Source organism: Sylvia atricapilla, chromosome 23 (genome assembly GCF_009819655.1).
Source record: "Sylvia atricapilla isolate bSylAtr1 chromosome 23, bSylAtr1.pri, whole genome shotgun sequence".
NCBI lineage: Eukaryota > Metazoa > Chordata > Aves > Passeriformes > Sylviidae > Sylvia > Sylvia atricapilla.
In genome coordinates this window covers 7,381,453-7,401,508 of record NC_089162.1, presented here as the reverse complement: position 1 = coordinate 7,401,508, position 20,056 = coordinate 7,381,453, and the positions used below count along the sequence as shown (strand labels likewise).

General features: G+C 42.3%; 1 protein-coding gene across 5 annotated transcripts; it reads right to left on the bottom strand.

Moving 5' to 3' along the window:
- Positions 1-592: 592 nt before the first annotated feature.
- On the bottom strand, positions 593-18,397 carry DDX6 (DEAD-box helicase 6). Of its 5 annotated transcripts, XM_066334678.1 has the most exons (15): positions 18,263-18,397; positions 15,871-16,335; positions 14,388-14,451; positions 13,823-13,927; positions 12,480-12,609; positions 11,844-11,990; positions 11,473-11,571; positions 10,835-10,953; positions 10,186-10,314; positions 9,741-9,857; positions 8,199-8,262; positions 7,205-7,306; positions 6,516-6,699; positions 832-4,987; positions 593-799 (listed from the first exon to the last, which is right to left on the bottom strand). In XM_066334678.1, exons 2-13 carry the CDS (start codon positions 16,068-16,070, stop codon positions 6,524-6,526), a joined length of 1,452 nt encoding a protein of 483 aa, XP_066190775.1. In that variant the 5' UTR covers positions 16,071-16,335; positions 18,263-18,397; the 3' UTR covers positions 593-799; positions 832-4,987; positions 6,516-6,523. The 5 variants fall into 5 exon arrangements, with proteins under 5 accessions (XP_066190775.1, XP_066190778.1, XP_066190780.1 ...); XM_066334681.1 differs by lacking the exon at positions 13,823-13,927; XM_066334683.1 differs by lacking the exon at positions 15,871-16,335 and having other exon boundaries at positions 18,263-18,393.
- Between the last annotated feature and the right edge of the window lie 1,659 nt (positions 18,398-20,056).

Here is a 20,056-nt window from a genome sequence, read left to right as displayed (position 1 = left end):
AGTGCAGTCAGCTTTTACTCTGTATGCTTTAACTATCGAGGCCGTAGCAGAGTGAACCCTGCCACTGAACTTCACCCTGCTTTCCTTTTACATTAAATCAGCTTTTGCCAACTCCTTTGCTGGTAATTTGTAAAGCATCTTTAAAATACTCATTCCAACCACCAGAACCACAGCATGCACAAGGTCTTCTGCAGCATAAGCAGCAACCAAGGCACAAGTCAGGATGACTTTGAAAGACAGGACACAGCCACAGCAGGATCTGCAGTGCTCCTCTGGCCTCTTGCAGGAACTCTCATTTGTCAAAGCTGAGGCTAACTTGGCACTGTGACCGCATGCCACACAGACCCTTCTAGTCTACTGGAGGCAAGACTGTGGAGCATTTGACCCTCGAAAAACAGCTGCCACGTGGAGGGTCTGTGCACAAGAAGGATGCCTATCATGGACATTAGAGACCACTTCTCCATTTATCACATGCCTCCTTATCTTGAGGCTTTTCTCCAAAGGTTGATTCATCCAATGCAGACTGTGAGTCTCTGTAAGGACACCAGCATGCTTTTCACTCAGCGCAGTTAAAAGAAAAAAACAGAACAAATGGGAGTTCCAGGGAGCTTTTATTGAGCTTAATTAACAAAATCAGGATTTTTCCATTCATCTTTTTTGCACTTGCAACTTATGAAGCTTTTCACAAGTCAGTGCTGCAACACATACAAAGCCAGAGGAAACATATTCTCAACAAAATCTGAGCTCCACTGGAGAGTTTGCCAATTGCCAATTTAACAGAAAGCCAATTTTCCCCTCCCTCCCCTTCGCCCCCTCCCCCCCCCCCCCCACCTCCGTGACTGTTTTGAATGACTAGACCATATTGTTTGCTGGTTAACAGTTAGAATATCAACCCATTCTCTTGGGTCTACTGGATTATGACACACTTGAATTGCAAATAATTTCTTTTCTTGAAATAAAAGTTCCAGTTTCTTTCAATAATGGGAACAGTGGCTATTTTCTTCTCCTGACACCCCTCCCCCAAAATTACTGGTTAAAATACAGCAAGGCTGTATCTTAATAAACACATCCCTGCCCCCCTCCCCCCCCCCCCCCCTTACTCCTCCCTAACGCGTCTACAGCAGAATTTAACAATGCTTCCACACAGAGGCATTTTAGCAACACAACGATGAACTGAGCAAAGCCTACAGGATAATCTGCCAGTGTTCTTCTTGTCAAGTTCAGATGCATGCTCTTTGGCCCAGAGACCTGGTTGATTACAAAGATAAACCATGATTCAAAATAGATGGACCAGAAGTTCATAGCAAGCAGAAAACTCCCTGCAGGGACTACAGTTGCCCAACCTTTGCTATGGCAGCTGTACTGCTGGAGTCTCTGGAAACAAAATTCACTTTGTTCTCAGGAAGTTATGACCAGCAGCCCCAGAAGCACTATGAAGTTCAGCATCAGGGCAAGAACCATCACAACAGCAGCTTTAGAGTTGTAATGACATGCCATGACAGCTCTGTAATCTCTCTTACAGAAACTGAGGCAAGACAGCCACCTGCTCAGCTTTGTGTCCTATCAGTCATTTGTGAAGAAGTGTTTGAAGCATTTTTAAATCCTTGGCGCAGACACCCTCCCCCCACCCCAAATAAAAATAAACAAAAGATCAGAATGAGATGATTTGATACAATCATATACACAACATGAATTCATGTTGAGCTTCCCTGTTCTTACCCACAAAAAACAGTCAGAGGGCAAGGAAAGATGCTCCCATCTCATTCTGGAAATTGAAACATGTATTTGAGACCAACCCACCCCCCCTCCCTTTGGGAAAAGGCCTCCAGCCACTGCAGCGGCCACCTGAGAGCAGACACCCAGAGAACCTGGTCTATAGGTTCTCTCAAGTGCCTGAAGATTCCATGACCTTCCTCACAGCAACCTCACCCAGCTGCGAAGCTCCATTTCAGAGACTCACAGAGTGACACTTTCGGATTTCCAACAAAAAAGAAATGCAGAACACATCAGGTTCTCATTCTCAACTTTGTCAGAGGAAGTATTTGATCTAGGGCTCACCACCAAAGGCTCTGACTAATCCATCTGTAAAGGCTGGTGACCAGCAAAAACTGGAGCTCACAGGAAATCTCAGGAAGCCAAGATTTATACACACTCATTACTCTTGGGTAGTAAAAAAACCAAGAAAACCCCAAACCAAAATAATAAAAATTAACAAAAGTCACAAACAAACAAACAAACAAACAAAATCCCCCGCAAACACACACACAAAAAAAGAAAACAAAACAAAAAACAAAACTAGGATTATCCTAGTCTTCTGGAGCATCTTTCCATTTGCAAGATCGCATCTGTTTGAGATAGCCTACTAGCACCAAAAATAGGCTGCTTCTTTCTTGCCAAGAAACCACCTAAAAATGGTGCCCCCGATAGTTTAGGTAAGTGCCAATCCTCGATGAGAGGCCAATTTTAAAGTAATACTTTCAAAAGTTCTGTGCTTCAAGAGGGATCATCAATGCATGGCACCAGGCTAACCTACCACAAATCCAAGCAGAGCACACACACCTGACTTGACATTGCTATCTTGTTCTTGTTACATGTGCATGCCCTGGTGAGATACAAAATTTATTTACATTTTCATGTCTTTGTTGCATTAAAATGATCCCTCTTCTGTCTGAAAAATCATAAGCTGGCTGCAGTACAGGAGCAAGATTTTACTTTTGGTCGAAGTTACCACCCATAAGCTCCCACCCCCCACCCCCAAAAAGCACCCCAAAATTGTTTACATTTAGTACCTGCCAGTCAGATGTAAGCTATGTGGCTCACAGAGAACCAAGCTCTTGAGTTTGTACTCTAGTGCAGCATTTGCTACAATTATGGAGTCACTGCTGACAAAAAGAAGAAAAACATCCTGAACACAAAAACTTTTCAATCTTGTGAAGTTGTTGTCAGGAGGCACCTGGCTTATATTTATGATCATCAAGGAAAGGGATGGCTAGTTCCACCTTGTGATTCCAAACTATTTTACTCCAATTAAAAAAAAAAGGGTCAAAATGGGGAGAAATTAAGACAATTAAATTCTGCCTCAAAGGTAAGCAAGCATGGTGTGAGTGCAGCATCTGTATATGCAATAAATGACTGAGCAAAAGGGATTGCATTCACCCAGGTGCCTCCTGACGGTGGTGGTTAACAGGCTAAAAGGGATTTTAAAGAGTAGTATTTTGATTTGTCTCACTCCTTTTGCCTGTAGATCAGGCCAAACATCAAGCATGTTGGGAGGGGCACAATTTAAAGCAACACTACTTGACCAGAAAGCACTTTTCAGCAATATACAATGCAAAATGACAGACAGCAACTCATGGCAAACCACAGGAGATGGAAAGCAGCTTCCTGCAGCTTCTGACATTAACAGGGATTTGCCCTTACCTGCTCACAGTTCTGCACAGAGGCCACTCTGGGCAGAAAATGCAGTGCTGCAGGAAGTGAATCAATTCCACAAAGCTCCAGAACTGTCAGTTTTATGCACGTAAATTGGTTTTTTATGGTCTCTCAAACCCTAATCCACACCTTACACATACTGCTCAGCAACACCCACTGGATTTCCCTCACACCATGGTGGAACACAGGTCACAGACTCCTTCAGAGCTTGTCCAGTTCCTGAAGTTTCTAAGAGGAAAACTGAAGAGCATCTCCCGAAAGGCTGAGCTACGGATTTGGAGGCCTTGGAGCCCCACAAGTGATCTCTTCCACACGAGCAGTACAGGACTGCTGCTAGCACCAAAGCCAATCCACCCTGACAAGGGACACTTGTGGTGGCCTGCAGTTCATAGAGGTCAGAGGACTTCTCATTGTTTAGTGTTGCAGAAAACTGAGCCCCTCTCATCTTTAGCTGCTCCCATAATCAGTCTAATCCCTTTAACCTCAGCAACCTTCATCATAAAAGAAAAAGTTATATATGAACCCAAACAAAAAAAGAAATCGTATTTACAAAGTTTGTACAATATACACATCTGATTTTCTATGGGACACACTGCACCAGAAGAAAGAGGGCCATGGCTCTGAAACAAGTCTATTTACCAAGTGCTGTAACTACTAATGAAGACTCATGGAAACCAGTCTTTAGTGTTCTGCTAGAGCACAGGGCTTTTCTTATGGCTCCTGCAAAGGATCACAGGCTACTCTTTCCTTCTGGAGCTATGATGCTGCACCTAATCAGCCCAGATTTTACATTGGTTTCATTTTAAATACAGATATTTACAGTTTGGGTGAACTGCAGATGCATATCAACTCCTCCAATTGAGAGAGAAAAAAAAAAAAAAAAAAAAAAAAAAAAAAAAAAAAAAAAAAAGAAGTTAAGTAAGTTGAAGAAAAAAGTAGTATTACCAATAACCAATACATTTCACCTCCCAGCCCTGGGCTTGAGTACATGGGAAGGAGGAGAAGGGGAAGAGAGGGTAACTTTGACCTGAAACCAAAACCAGATGTCGATTCCTTGGGCTGTGTCAGAAAGGTGATATTCTGAATGGTCTCATAGCATAAGGCACTTTGCACGAATAAGTAACAAGCTCTTTAAGCTTAAGAAACAGATGAGTAACCAGGGAGAAGTTGAAATGCACTCAGTCAATGGTTAAAGAATTTGAAATAGCAGACAAGCTCGTATTCATCAAGATTCTTCTCTTTTCAGGGTTTCTCTTCTTCCCTTGCTGTCCCTCCCACCCAAAGAAAACAAAATTTAAAACCAGCAGTTAGTGCAACTAATGTTCAATCAGCACACAGTGCAAACAAGTGGAAAAACAAAAAGACATTCCTCCTTTTATCTTCTTTCTTCCTTGTTGCCAAATTTAAAGAGAAAAAAAGGCTGAGCTCTTTAGTCTTCATAGTTCCAAAATGAAAAGATGAAGAAAAACCCACAAAGAGAAGGGTATCCCCAAAGAAACGATGCGTCACAGATCTGGATCATAGGGCTTCACCTTCTGGCATGTGTGATCAAAGCCTAAAAAAAAAAAAAAACCAACAACAACAACAACACCACCAAAACCCACCAAAACCAAGACCAACGAACCCATCCTCTCCCAAAACAAACACACAAACACCCCCAAAACAAACAAACAAACAACCGAACAAAAACCAAAACCAAACAAGCAATCCCTCCCAACTAGAAAAACAGGGGAAAAAAAGGCAGGAAAAAACCCAGTAAAAGAAACAACCACAATACCCACAATTAAATTGACTCTATACAAAACCAGAACACAGTGATGAATCACATACACCAACTATGCAACAGCTCTCAAAAGGCAAAGGGTATATTGAACAGCTCAAACCCAATTTCAGCTTTGTAGAAAAAGATGCTGCTAATGCCCTTCTGTACCTATGGAACGTGACTACCTCCTGGTTTCTTGTATTTTAGGAAGCAGCAAACTGCTCTCTGGCAAGGTCCCAGCATTCCCCTTAGGAAGCCACCCAAGAGCCTGTTCCACATTCATTACCTGTTCTGTATTCTATTTATTTATAAACACAGAGAAGGTTCAACCATCAAAGCAGAAGCTTTCAAGCCAGCTTGGTATGACTACCTAGGGCTACCCTTGGATTTCAAAGAAGGAACCAAAAGTTCATTTAAATGCTATCGAGCAGTTTGCTTCTATAGCCACTTCTTAATTTTTATTCATCTGAAAAGAATTTCAGCAGCTTCACTGGTATCATCTTTCCAATTCATGACCTCAGAGAAGAGCAGACATAAGAATGATTTTCAGCCCAAACTGTATGGTGATGGATCTTGCACAACATCTTAACTAAGGTCAGATCCTCATCCTGCAGCCATTTAGGCTGACCATAGTCCAGGGCAAATCATTGTCCTATAAAAGGACCTAACTCAGCAGCTTTTCCTGGGACAATAATCAGAACAGGAGCGCTTAGATGAGTCTCCAACAGTGAAACCTCATTTTCTTTTGAAACTACGAAGACGACCTCAACTGGCAGCAAAGATGAATTACAGTTTTACTCCCTACTTTGTTAATTTCCAAGAATTCTATGAACCAAAGGATACAAAAGAGGCAGCACATTTTGCTTGAACCTGGTCCTCCTGGCTGGAGAGGTGCTTACTCTTCTGTTGATGCTGTTCTCCCAGCTATCCATTTTATCTCCTCACCTTTTTGAGGATTACTTTGCTCTCTGCCCCTCACCAATTTCACACTTCAGCTTAGCAATACAGGAAGAATTCATTAGGCTACTTGTACTCTATCCCGGCCTCTCCTAACACCATTCCCCCACTCCCCCTTTTCCCTGTATTTTGTCTCCTTAGCATATGGTCAGCATAACAATTGAAACAACTAAAAAGTACTCATTCCTCCCCTCCCGCCTTCAGAATGTCCATGGAATTCCTTGCACTGACATTCTATTTCACACCCTTGTTTTCACATTCAGAGCTTTTTCATGACGTTTCCCTTTTTCCCTGAGGTAACACTGACACATTGACAACATTCCTGTGATTCAACACATCACTATTCAGCAAGGCACTTACATACCTATATGTTTACTGTTTCTCATCTTCTACAGGTTCACTGTGGTATTCTGCCACATACAAGCTCTTGTCGATGTTGCTTGGTATGGGTTTAATTTCAGTTCCCAACTGCTCCTCAATACTTTTCAGGTTGAATCGATCATCATAGGTGATCAAATTGATGGCCAGGCCAAGATGACCAAAGCGACCTTGACAAAAAACAAAAAACACCACCTGAACCGAACTGAGTTAAGATAGAGGCCTACAGAAAAAGAGAAAACGTCTGCCTTTCTTAAGGGTATATTTGCTGATTACCAGACAGTAGAAACATACCTCAAAACATATGCAGAAGGAAGCATAAATCTCTAGTCTTGAGACACTCTGAAGCTGAGATTTTAGTACAGAATTTTCCCAAATGGCAATCAGGGGCTTTCCAAGAGATAAAAGCAAGATATCCCTTTTTTTCCTGATTTTTTTTTTTTTTTTTTCATTAGATTGTTCAGGCCAGTTTCAAGGGAATAACCCTTTATTCAAATAATATCCTCAGTGAGGATAGCCATCTGTAATGATACTCAAAAATAATTTTCTCCGAAAAATAAAAGCTACCTAAAGTAATTCTCAAATATAGTAATAAAAAAAACAAAGACCAATTCAAGGCTAAAAAGCATCACAGTCATCAGCAAAGCTGCACCCAGAACACGTCTTTCCTCTCACCTGATCTGCCAATGCGATGGAGATAAGTTTCTGCCAGCTTTGGGAAATCAAAGTTTATCACCACATTCACAGCCTGGATATCAATACCTCGGGTAAACAGATCTGAAAAACAATCCAGACCACAAAGTTAGTTTCAATGAGCTCAAACGCTGACAGTGTTTAGGGTGTACAGATTAACAGCTATTAACATTGCTTTCCCCTAGTTTCCAGATACAAGCTTTCCTTGTATCAAAGACAGTTTACATATAATTCTGTTACAGCTTCCTCTTGCTCTGTATACATTATAAACACAAATTCAACATAAGAACAACCAAAACCACCCAATCTGCACAACTATGCAGAAAAAGTAACCACAAAGCTGCTTTTTTCCACATTACATTATTTTGGAGCAGTTCTTCTTAACTATCTCTTCACACAGAATTGTGCATTGCCAGTTGCAATGCACAACAAGTAGTTCAGACTTGAGACCTGAACTACATTCCACCACCTCAACTACTTCTATTCTGCTTCTAGTGATTTTTAATTAATATGGCCCAGACATACATAGCGATAGCAGACACCACCAGGTACTGCCTAAGTAGGCCATACAACAAACAACTTGGATCATACACAAGCCAGTCAAAACTACAGAAGTATCTAGAAAAAGTGATCTATAAACACTTAAAAGAATCAGCAAAACTACACAAGGTCATAGTCACAGCTTGACCGAAATATCATAAAGTTTATGACCCAACAACTCAAGGAATCCTCACGTGTGAAAATAAACAGAAAACATTATTGCAGCAAAATCATTTGCTGGCAAGCTGCACCTTCACAAAAGGCAAAACTCCACGTGCCTAAAGGAGTGCTGCACCCTGCTATATGCAGGCTTAACAAAGACATCTTACCACAACATCTTGGTTTGGTTTAATACAGCTAACAGATCTAAAATACCTGGGCTAATGCACTCTCTATCACAAACTTTAGAAACGAGAACATGTTTAGGAGCTCTTACCAGTGCAAACAAGATTGCGGCACAAGCCATTTCGGAAATCATGGAATACACGATTGCGGTGCTCCTGGAAATACATACATACAAACAAGGAGAAACAAAAAATCAAAACCCACAAACCAATTTGCTGTTACTTTCAGGAACACTCAACCTCAATTGTGTAAATTTCTCCTCCTTATTAGAGAACAGTTGAGTTGAAACAAGATGCCAGTACATATTTTTTAGCACTCCTTACCATATATTCTAATGAATTAACTCCAGAGGGTCTTGATCCTACTTCTCAATGAAGACTATGTTTTAAAACCTCTTATGGTGGCATCAAAACCACCTCAGAAAAGTCTAAAGTTGCAATTACATGAAATCGTAACAAGGAAGTTAAACTAGTATTTTGATTGTTGTCTTTCTCCAGCCCCCCGCTTGCCAAATTTCATGTTTTATACATTCCATTAAAAACTGAAGGTGGCAGTAATTTCCTTTTCCAGTATGAAGCATTTTTCACTACCTAATGAGAATTAGGAGTGGAATGAGTCAATTGTCTGTGAAGACTCTGCTCTCACAAACACCTCACTTCAGGCCACACAAAGATTAACATCATTGTTATGTGAAATTTAGAGAGGGAATGAACGAGCTGAAGCGTTCTGCAAAAACACAGCTGAACTTTGCCAAAACATCATCTGCTGGCTGACCAAAAGCACATAAAAATCAGACATCGAGGAACACAGTTCCATATCTCTCTGTTCTCAATAAGGGCACCACTTTTGTTTCTGCTCAATTAATTACTGCTCTGCATCTGGCCCAGCAAACATTGGCATTACCTGTCAGCTGCATGAGCAGCAAGCTAGACTAGTTAACATATAACATAAAATGAAAAAAAATGTTCCAAAGTACTCCTGTTCTACACCCATCACTTCAGCCTCCTGACCTTTTAATAGTGTGAAGCTAGAGGAAATAGGAGCTACTGCACAATTAACAGAAACCTCTGAACCAGCAAAGTAGCAATGGCATTTTTCACCAGCTACACCACGGCCACAGGTGTCTGGTCACCATACATGAGACACAGCTTTCACCTAGAGGTTTGATCCAACCCACCTCCTCAACTTCTCAGATTCCCCCGCGGTCACAGTGCAAGATTACTGTTTCAAAGCCATAGAGGGCACTCAGTGGGCTACAGTATTGGGGTTTTTGTAATTTAATTCAAGCCCATTTTCATCTGAGTTAGTTATACTGTGTGCTCTCCCCTGGCTCCCCATGCTGCCAAAGCAAGGCTGCAGCACTAACTGTGCCTTCTGGCTGCAGTCTGTGCTTACACTGGGCATAATTAATGCCTGACCTGAAGTAGCCAAATACCAACTGGCCACATATGCTGAACAGTCCAGAAAGAGGCCTGGGATGGGGGAGGGTTAGCAGTGGGTATCAAAAACCAAACTTATAGCACAGTAATACATATTTCAGTTTATGAAAAACATGCAAACTTAAAGCAAGCATGAGACTTTATTCAGCTATTCAATAAAGCCTGAGGTGGGGTGGAATAGACTTCATACTCACCTGCCTCATTTTAGCATGGATATAGAAGCAGGAATAGCCCAGCTGAGAGATCTTTTTGGCTAGCAATTCAACCCGTTGAGAGGAGTTGCAGAAAATGATCGACTGGTTAATCTGGAGCTGAACGTATAAACAGTGTTCTCAATAAATGCAGCACTTTACTAACAGAGGATCCCAGACATGTCTAAATCCCTTCCATAAAGAAAGCACAGCAGGTATGCTGCTGGTCATTTACATCAGATATATTTTTGTATAGGAAGGGAAACAATTAAGGAAGTTCTGAACCACAGAGATACTAGCCAAGAAACATGCATTTTTAGCCTTAGATACACAGTACATTTTGACAAAAAAAAAATTCATTAGGCTGTCTTTGAAACACTCAGTCTTATTCTTGGTTCCAAAAGGGAAAAAGTTTCTGGTATGTTCTTGAAACAGCCCTACTCCTTACCCTGGAAAAGAGTGTATTGAGGCAGTGCACTTTCTGACGCTCAGTGACATAGGCATAGTATTGAGTAACTCCCTTCAAGGTCAGTTCTTCCATAAGATTAATCTCGTAGGGTTTTTGCAAATGGGAATTCTGAAAAATAAAGATATTGATAAAGCAGGCAGATCTACAAGCAAAACAGTGAAAGTTGTTCGTACTCTACACCACACTTCACTTCCTTCAAGGCAAGGATGCACTACATCCTTGGGATGCACTACATCTTACAAGGATAGCCACTCATTCTTCATGCTATGCTGAAAACAGACAGAGTGGGTAAATTTTCCGAAGTTTACTTATAAATCCAAGGTGACTGAGCAGGCCAAACAGGAGTACCCTCCAGAAGCAAATCCACACAGATGATGCAACTAATACACAATGTGGAAAACAGCACCTTATAGGCAAAAACTGCACACACCTAGCTTCCCATTAATGCAACTCTGGGTCAAAACTGCTTTCAAACTTCTGTCCTAGACTAAGGCTGACTTAGATTAAACCTGTGATGTTTAGAGATATTTAAACAACCAAGCACTAGCAGCTATGCAGCACTCATTCACACCCTTCCTGCGCAATGTTGCCACCACCACCATAACTACATGGACACATCTCCACTCACCATGAACTTCTGCACACTCAAAGGAAAAGTGGCTGAGTAGAGCAAAATCTGTCTGTTTTTAGGTAGCGTGAGAATAATGTCTTCCATTATTTGAACAAAATCTTGAGATAGCAACTTATCTGCCTGTAACAACAAAAGTAACAAACAGCAAGTTAAAATAATGGTGTAAGATTTCAGTCTTTCAGTAGCTACACATTTGTGGGAAGGGAAAAAAAACTAGGGTTCCTAATAGTCATCCAAGAGCTTTCACACAACTATATTCTCTCTCACTCAGAAGCCTGTACGCTATTAGATGTTCACAAATCAATTTTATATACAATTACATGATAAGCACAGCTGACTCATTAGACACAGAAACCAAATGAAATGCATTCCTTTGTTGCAGAATAGACTGTTACTCTATTATTCAGCATCAGCAAAGACAGGAAAGGCAAATCTTTCTAGGCTGTTTTCTTAAAAGGTTTACATGCAAAAAAATCCCAACTGTCAAAATACTTTCTCAAAAATACTCAGAAACAGAGGAGACCTTACAATGTCTCTAAGCAAGTTTGAACCACTGCTGTGCACTGAAAGGACCACTGAGATACATAATTCCTCTTACTTGGTGTTAAAATCCCAGAACATTTTACATAAGCAACTTGCCTCATCCAATACTATCATCTGGACATGCTCAACTTTTGCTACTCCTTTCTTGATGAGATCGAGAATTCTCCCAGGGGTAGCTATCACCACATGCACTGTAAGGTTAAAAGAGAGAGAGAGAAAAAAAAAAAAAAAAGGAAACAAAAAAAAACCCCACAATGTTAAGGTGATTAAAACTGTGTTTTCTTCAATCATTCAAGGCCATGTTTCATATGAACATTTCAGAAGAATGACAACAGTACATAATGGCAAACACGACATTGTACTCTGTTCTGTAACAGGCAAACAATAACAAGCAGAAATTCCATGACCACGCTGTAAAAACCACAAAGAAACAGCAACCTTAGTGTAGCTGAAGTGCTCTGACCTGTATCATCAAGTCTCATTATGTCATCTCGCAAATTGGTTCCTCCGGTTGTTGCCATCACTTTGGCACCTCCCATGTGTTTGCTGACTTGGATACAGATTTGACTGACCTGCAGGGCTAGTTCACGGGTGGGAACAATCACCATCGCTAGAAGTTAAAAATATCACTGTGAGTTACTAGTAACACTCTGTATCTTAAAATACTCATCCTCAGAAGAGACAGAGACTTTATAAAGTAAAAAAATGAAAAGCACAGTTTAGGAATTCCACTCTGGGTATCTCAAACAAGACTTAAGAAGTGCTTTTGACAGAGCAAATCCCACACAGGAGCTCTCCAGCCCTTCACGCTTCCATTGCAGAAGTATCCCAGCCAGCATTCTCGCTTATTACTCCACATCCACTTTCCAGGACAAGACAGAAAAGTCTACAAGCCTTCTTCTAGTTAAACCTTTTGAAAGCAACTGTAAGACTTTGCAAATTACACCTCCCCTCCATCACTCCCCATTAGCTTTCTCTGGAAGTACAAGCAGATAACCTACACTGCCTAATTTCATTAACCAGTTCTACATTCAAGTCTCTTCTGTAGTGACTGACACCATTACCTGGCTGCAGCTAAGTGAGATCCACCTCAACTGACCTTGTATATTGTCCTTCTTTAAGTCTAGCCGTTCAAGTAAAGGAATGAGGTAGGCTCCACTCTTGCCTGTTCCGTTTTTTGCTCTAGCCAAGATATCCCTACCAGATAAAGCAATGGGGATGCTCTCCTCCTGAAATGCGAAAAAAAAAGGACAGAAAGTACATGAGCAAATAATCATAATCATGCTTCACTGAAGAGGTTGACCAAATTTAAAACCCCTCACTAACAGTATCACATGAAACCTGACTATTTCATGACCATTATTATTATTACTAACCTGCATGACAGACTCAAAACAGGAAAAAGTTTAACCAAATCAGTAAAGAGCTCCCCAACACATCCCACTTAGAAGTCCTTATCTTATCTGATCATAAGAAAGGGATCAGGTATTACAGGTAAACCCATACCAACACACAGGAAAAAAGTGAAAAAATGGGGGGGGGGAGTGAAGAGACAATGACAGTCACTAGCGAACTCCTCCTAGGAAAAGATTCCCCCCTACATCTGAACATCAGAATGTGATCAGCTCATGTGATTCCAACCTCTATATTCCTGTGACACACTTCTCATAAAATCTTCTGCCATCCAAACACAGGTCCAATCTATTTTTAATTTTACTACTTTTTTCAGCAACATCTAAAGAAATCTCAGCCTTTTGGAAAGGTGGCATCATGAGAACCCGTTTATAAACAAAGCAAGCCACAGTATTCTCATGCCTTAAAGAGACAAGGTGGCAGAGCTGTGTCAGTGATAAACCTGGAAAGACCAATTAAAAAGAGAGTTCAGCCTTCTATTCCCCCGAAGTTTACACATGAGCAGTTCTTAACAGAACAAGCCTTAGAAGTAAAAGAAATTTGGAGGTATAGAAAAGTAAACTTCTTAAGATATTAATCTCTCTCCCCCACAACGTTCATAACTCTTCTTCCACAAGATTACAATAAAAAGAACCAACACTTTGATAAAGCCATAATTATATTTTTAACAACTAAAGGTACATAGCCAATGGTAACTCAGTTTTGGAAAATTTATAGAACAGACCCCTGGGACTACTTATGTGAAAGACATTACTGAACGTAGAATTAACAAATTAACACATCCAGTATGAAAAGCAAAATCCAAGTTAACTTTTCCAAAAGTGTAAGGCAGTCTCATCACTATGTCACTCAGTGAATGACTTAGTGATTTAGTCAGGGGTTAGAAATTCTTGCTCTTCCCAAGGGACAAAAAGTTCTTTCATTCACAGCTTCAGTTTTCCCCAATGATGGCACAAGTACTGGATGTAAGAATGTCAATATATTTATACAAGTTAAAAGCAGCATCTAAGTAGTCTGTCCGCAAACAACCTGAATAGGAGATGGTTTTTCCCAGCCCATTTCAAAAATTCCCATCAGCAACTCCCGTTTCAAACAGTAATCTTCAAACTCATTTCCTTTTGTGGAGGTCACGTCCTGAATAATCAAAAAAATAAGCACATCCATAAGATCAGGTCATACAAGCTGCAGCTGTAGATTGATCTGAAATTGCCTGTACAGGAAGACCAAAACTACTATACAGGAGTTCCCATTAACCCATGCAACATCCTACACCAGCAAAGGAAACATTTGCTCTCTCAGAGCCAAACACAGCTCCAGAGTGTATAAAGTGACACTTTCCCATCTACCTTGCACAATGCAGATGCTGCCTGTGTCATGCTATACTAATAAAAAACAAAATCCATAGTGAACCCCATTTTTGTGCTTTCCAAGAGAAGCATCACTCACAAGAAGATGAGAGAAAAAATTAATTCTTCATTTAAAACAGCAAGAGCTGTACTACTTTTTAGCCTTCACTCAGGACAAGTATTTTACCACTGCAAGCTCTCCCACAAGTTTAATTTAATATTTATTCCTACAATTCAATTGTCCTTACCGAAGTTTTGATTCTCAAATCCTTTGGAGGGAGTTTTAAAGTCTTCTTCCAGTCATCACCAGGTCTATAGCAAAATTAAATGAAAACAGACTTTTATATAATTAATATTTTGATTTTACATTTTTTTAGATATAGTGATGAGCATGTAATATTTTCACCTCCTCAAAGCTAAAAGCACCTACACATATGAACTCAGTCTTCTCTGAGCTAAGCAGGATGTAACAGGCAGAAAACTCTTAACAACAAGATCAGCCGTCTGCCAAACAAATCTGTGAAATCTTCATCCAGTCATTATTCAAATCCCATTTTTAGGGCACTGAATCAAACAGCAGAACAGATTTAACACTGAGCACTGACTTAGTCACATAACAGAAACTGGCTACAATAAATCCACACAATAATATTTCATGACTTAAAGGAAAAATTCTCTTGCCCAGGGAACATTCATTCTTAGTCCCCAAGTAATGTGAAAAGGTAAAAAACACTTCTGGTGAAAAAACTAAGTAAGTAATCACTCCACTCGCCGATCAAACTTCGTTTGCTCTCAGTGAGACTTAGATACTCATCCTCTCTTGAAAGCCACTGCAGAGTGGAGAGCAAGTCCTTCTCGACACCGGCCTCAGGAAGTCATGCGTGAATTTTGATCAGTTTAATTCACGACATTCATTAGAGTAACCATGTAATACATTAAAAAAGAGGTGGGGGAGGGGACAAGTTAAGCAGATTTTAAGAACCTGGGTGTTCCATCAGGCTTTCTCTGAGGAGAGCTGGCACTTCCTTCACAAATAATTAACAAAATAAAAACAAAAATAAAAGCCAATGCTGTTCAGGGGGAGGAAGATCCATGGAAGAAAAAAGAAAAGCAACACATTGCCATATCATCCAAGTATTTTACACCTTTCAGAAATTCCAGCCAGAACACTTCCAAAACTATCTGGATGAGAGCAGGATATCACAGTGGGACTGTATTCTCTCAACTCAGGCTTTGATGAATTAAAGCCAGAACATTATAATGAGATCAGGTACTACTATTACAGACCAATGACAAAAGATAACTGACTTTAAAGCATTTTTCACCATGAGAAAAAACTGCAACAAACTGGAAGACATACACAACTAGACAGTCCAGGTGGCATTTCCTCCTTGGTCTTAAATGTCAGTTCAGTTCCCTCCCACTCCTATACTTCCCTCTTGCACCACTTCCAATAAGCACAGAACACAGGATTTTAAAGCTGGGCTACCTCTGACAATGGCTTACACTCAGAAAAGCACAGCACCAAATTGGATTTTCACAACAATCACTGCTGGAGAGAAGCTCACACATGGAAATACAGGTTTTTTTCGTAACGTACATCATGAGACGCTTCAAAGCATAAACGTTACAAACACCCGAGGACAATGTTTTCCAAGTGGGAATCCAAGAATGTTTTCCCACACGTGATTTTCAAACATTCCTTTCACGGCAGCCGATACAAACACTTACTTAATAGCGGTGGTCATACTCTGTGCTTGCTGTTGAGTGCCATTATTCATTGTGTTGGCATTTTTCAGCTGGTTCATCTGTTGCTGAGTTTGTGTGCCTCCACCTCCTGGGCCCCCGCTGGGTTTTACAGGGCCTCTCAACTGCCCATTCTGACTGGATAGACCCATTATAACAGGGTTCTCTGTTCTGGCCGTGCTCATGCTTTTATCTTTAAAGATGTCTTTTTAGACTTCAAAACTTTGAAAGTCAGTACAGAAACTGTAATAACAGTTTATTAGACTCTCCAAAATGAAGAGATAAATAAGTCTTGCTCAATATATGAGTCCTTTATTGCAATGCAGGCAAGCACCTGTAAGTCACTCAAAAGTAAAGCAGTAACTTGCTCTGATGCACTGTGGAACAACTTTTTTTAAAAAAAAAGCCCTCTATTGAAGTTGAGTTATATCAGAATTCACTTGCTTCAATCTGAAAGAGAAGCAGACAATAACAATTAGTACGTGGATTTTTGTCTACATAAATCACATCAATTTACTTTTGTAATATAAGAAAAATTTCTTCCCAGGCAGTGTGCAACAACAATACTTGCTTTTTTGTTTCCTCAGTGATAATTATAAAGACATACATCAAACATGTTTTGTCTTTCTATAAAGTGTTGCCTAACATCTTCAGCCACCAAAGAAAACCTCCCAAACAGGTGTACTTTCAGTGACCTTCCACTACCTGCCCCCTCTCATAAAGTAACCATAACAGCTGCTTTGATGGCTCTTCAATTCCCTCACTTCCGGGATGCAACCAACCAGCCCTAAAATGTGAACAATAATGTTATGCATAACTTTGTGACAGGAAACAAGACTACAATATCAAGTGGACCTTCTAGTTAAAGCTGACAAAACCCTTACTCTGATTGCCTTGTTTGATTTGAATGGGAAGCACAAATTATGTAAACCCAAACCAACAGCCTTCACTCCTCCAACCCAAAATGCTAGTTCAACCAGCTTACCCCCAGTTTTCAACCGGGTATTGATTTAAGGCTATTCAGAACAGTGACGAAACAACACCATTACACTGAACTGAGAGCAGATGCCTCCGTGAGTTGAAGTGACTGAGCCTGAACTGAGGCAGTAACACCGCTGGTTATCCAGCTTGTGACCTTACCTTCCTTCTGTCAGCAACAACTTATGTGATGCTCATAAGATAACATTTCATATACGTGACTGAATATTGACTCTGTATGGAACCAAAAGCTTGCAAAACTGTGGAAAGACAATACAAAGTCTGCCCCTCACATAAAGCAAGCATGGACCAGAGCTAGAGACTCCTTATGATTGTACCACGGAGACAAAACGCTCCTAGTCCAAAATCTTTTGGAACAAAAAGTAGGCTTGTCTGTGCTTTCTCACCACAAAGCATCTGCATCTTGGAAAAACACAAAGGAAAAACCAGCAGACTACTGTCTCCTGACCTCGGCATTCACAACAAAATTAGTGTTTTCCCAGTGAATAAAAAGGCACAATGAAGAGCATTTCAAGAGCGGAAAATAAATTCAGACTTCCCAGCTGTTTTCAAGTCTGTCAGTTCTGGCTTCCTGCAAAATTTTGAAGTTTGCGATACCAGGATTTTTTGCTGGTTAACTTTCAAAGCATCTTCGAAGAGCTATTCCCTCGGCCATTAATTTCGTAAACACCAGACCAGTTATGAAGGAACCCAGAAACGCCAATGAGACCCGAGTACCATCGCCGAGTTCTCCAGAAGTGTAGGAAATGAAACCTCTCAGTCCCTTACGCCCTCTCGCTCATAACTATCCTTTAGAAGAACAGATACTCTTCTGTGCGTTAAAAAGCCACACAAAACCCAACAAATCTCCCCGTTTCGATAAAAGAGAGACCACCATTTCGTAAACCAACGGACTGAAAAAAAGGCCTCCGTAGTCTATCTCTGCTCTCTGGGCGCGGGCGGGCGGCTGGGACAGCAGATCCGGACCTTTCCCTTCCCGTCAGCCCGGCACAAAGGAAGCCCTCGACGTGCTCAATGTGCCTGGTAAGCCCAGGCCGCACTGCGGAACCTCAGGACCGAGCGGTGGGCCCGGCGCCGTCCGCCGACCGCAGCTGCGCCACACCAATACCTCCCGGCCGCGAACAATGGAGCGACCACCACTTGCCTCCCCGGCCGCCGGGGAGCGAGCGCCGCCCGGCCCCGCCCTCCGCGGTCCCTCGGTCCCGCCGCTCTCGGTGCGCTCAGGCCTGGTCTGGCCCGGCCGTCCCTGCCCCGCCCGCGGCGCCGCCAGGCCCCGCTCAGGCCCACGCTCCCGCCGCAGGCCGCGAGGCGCGTCCCGCCAGCAGCGACCCTCTCGCCCTGCTCCCACGGAGCCGTGCCCACCCTGGCCCGTTCTCACCGCCACCAGCCGCGCTCCCCCTCGCCCAGGTACAAAATCCTCTCGCTCCCCCGGTGCCTTGTTATGGCGACTCGACGCTCCAAGATGGCGGCTTCCTCCTTCCTCCCGTGCGCCCTCCCCCTCCCGGCGGACGGCACCGCCCCGATCCACACGCAAGACGTACGTACGTACATACGTACGTACGTTCGGCGTGCGCCACGCGTCGCATTACGTCCCACCCTTCGGGCGCTGCGCACGTGACCGCTCTCGTAGTGCTGGCTGCTCATCCACCTCCTTCAGAGCTGGCCCTCCCTTTTGACCCTGTGTCGCAATTAAACGCCTGGAAACGTAACGGGCCTTCGCTATGGAGCCATTAGAACAGAGCCAACACAAACGTAAGAATAAGGGACTGAGCCACAACCTGTAGGAATCGTAACCATCGATTTTTGCCATTTCTTTTTAGACAGCTGTTACTTAGACATGGATTTCGACAAACCGAGACACAATGGGAGTGTAATCTTAGTAGTTACTGCCATACTGACAAATTTTTCTTCAGATATTTTTCCAAAATACAATGCAAAAGGACATTTTGCTGGTTTTATCTCACATCTACCCATCTAGTTCCTCACATCTACAGCTGTCTCTAGGTGGCTGTTTTCCCACCCTCAGCAGCGAAAGGCACAGGCTCCACCCTCCAGTTCTAGCTGATTGAGAGCATCCTTCCTGACTTCTCAGTCTCCCGCGCCCAGGGTTAGCCCACTCCTCGCCTTATCCCTCAGCCCTTGCAACACAGGGTTTGCTTAGTCTGTATTCTTCCTCTGAGTGAGGCACAGTGCAAGCTCCCTACGGCCTCCGTCTGGTTTTGCTGCTCTCCATCCTCTCATTTTCAGGAGGAAGAGTGCTCAGAGGCTGATGAGAGCATGCAGGTGCACACAAAAGTCCTCACATAAGGGAAGGACAGCGACAACCTGGGGGCAGCAGGTGCCCAACAAGTCAGGATCTAAGAAGCAGGACCAGTGGTTGTAATCCAGCAGTGCTTTGAGAATAACATCACTTCCTTCTTCACCTGTCCAAAATTCTACCTTGCTGGTAGAGAGGCCTCGGTGCAGCTGTACACAGACAAGAGAAGGACAAGAACTGTGCTTGTCAAACCACCTCAGCTCCTCGAACAGGGAAAGCTTTCTGCCAAATGCCAGCTGTAATGCCATCCTACTCTGCTGACCTAGACTGAGGCATTCTCACAGTGAGTCTGCTGCTGTGACATCACTGAACCAAATGCCCATTTTCCTGAGCAGAGAAAATCTTGATTTCCCATCTTGATTCTCCATTGTTACCCTTGTGAAGTCAAGCTGCCAAGCCCCTGCTAGCCTTGCTCTAGGCTTGCAGAGCGGCTGCCAAGGCTTTGCTGTCCTGTGCAAGCCACCTCACACTCCCCCTAGCCCAGACGAGGGGTGAAGCACCGGCAGCAGGAGAAGGAGCAGAAGACAACCACAAATTGGGGTTAAAGCGGGCAGGAGGACCCCATGGCAGAGGGTGATGATCATATACCCATGCTTCAAAGTCCTGCATAGCTCCAGAGAAGTGCCTGATCCAGGAGGTTTCTGGTAAGGGGAGTCCTTGGCACAGAACTTTTCAAAGCCTTTCAGACCACCTGGAACAAGGACAGCTGTGGGCAAAAGGTTTCCAGGGAAGACCTAAGGATCTTGTGTGGTATAGACCAAAGGAATATGGACTCTTCAAACTGCACTTTTAAAATCAACTTAGAGTACTAGTAAAAAGATGATAAAGCTAGATGCTAATCTTTACATCAATCAG

Excerpts from the sequence above, each read along its gene's own strand:
- DDX6 (XM_066334678.1), bottom strand. The coding sequence starts at position 16,070 with ATGAGCACGGCCAGAACAGAGAACCCTGTTATAATGGGTCTATCCAGT. Across the intron at positions 14,452-15,870 it reads AGTATGACCACCGCTATTAA|ACCTGGTGATGACTGGAAGA; the intron begins GTAAGTGTTTGT and ends ATTTTGCTATAG. Across the intron at positions 6,700-7,204 it reads CCATCGCATTGGCAGATCAG|GTCGCTTTGGTCATCTTGGC; the intron begins GTGAGAGGAAAG and ends TTTTTTGTCAAG.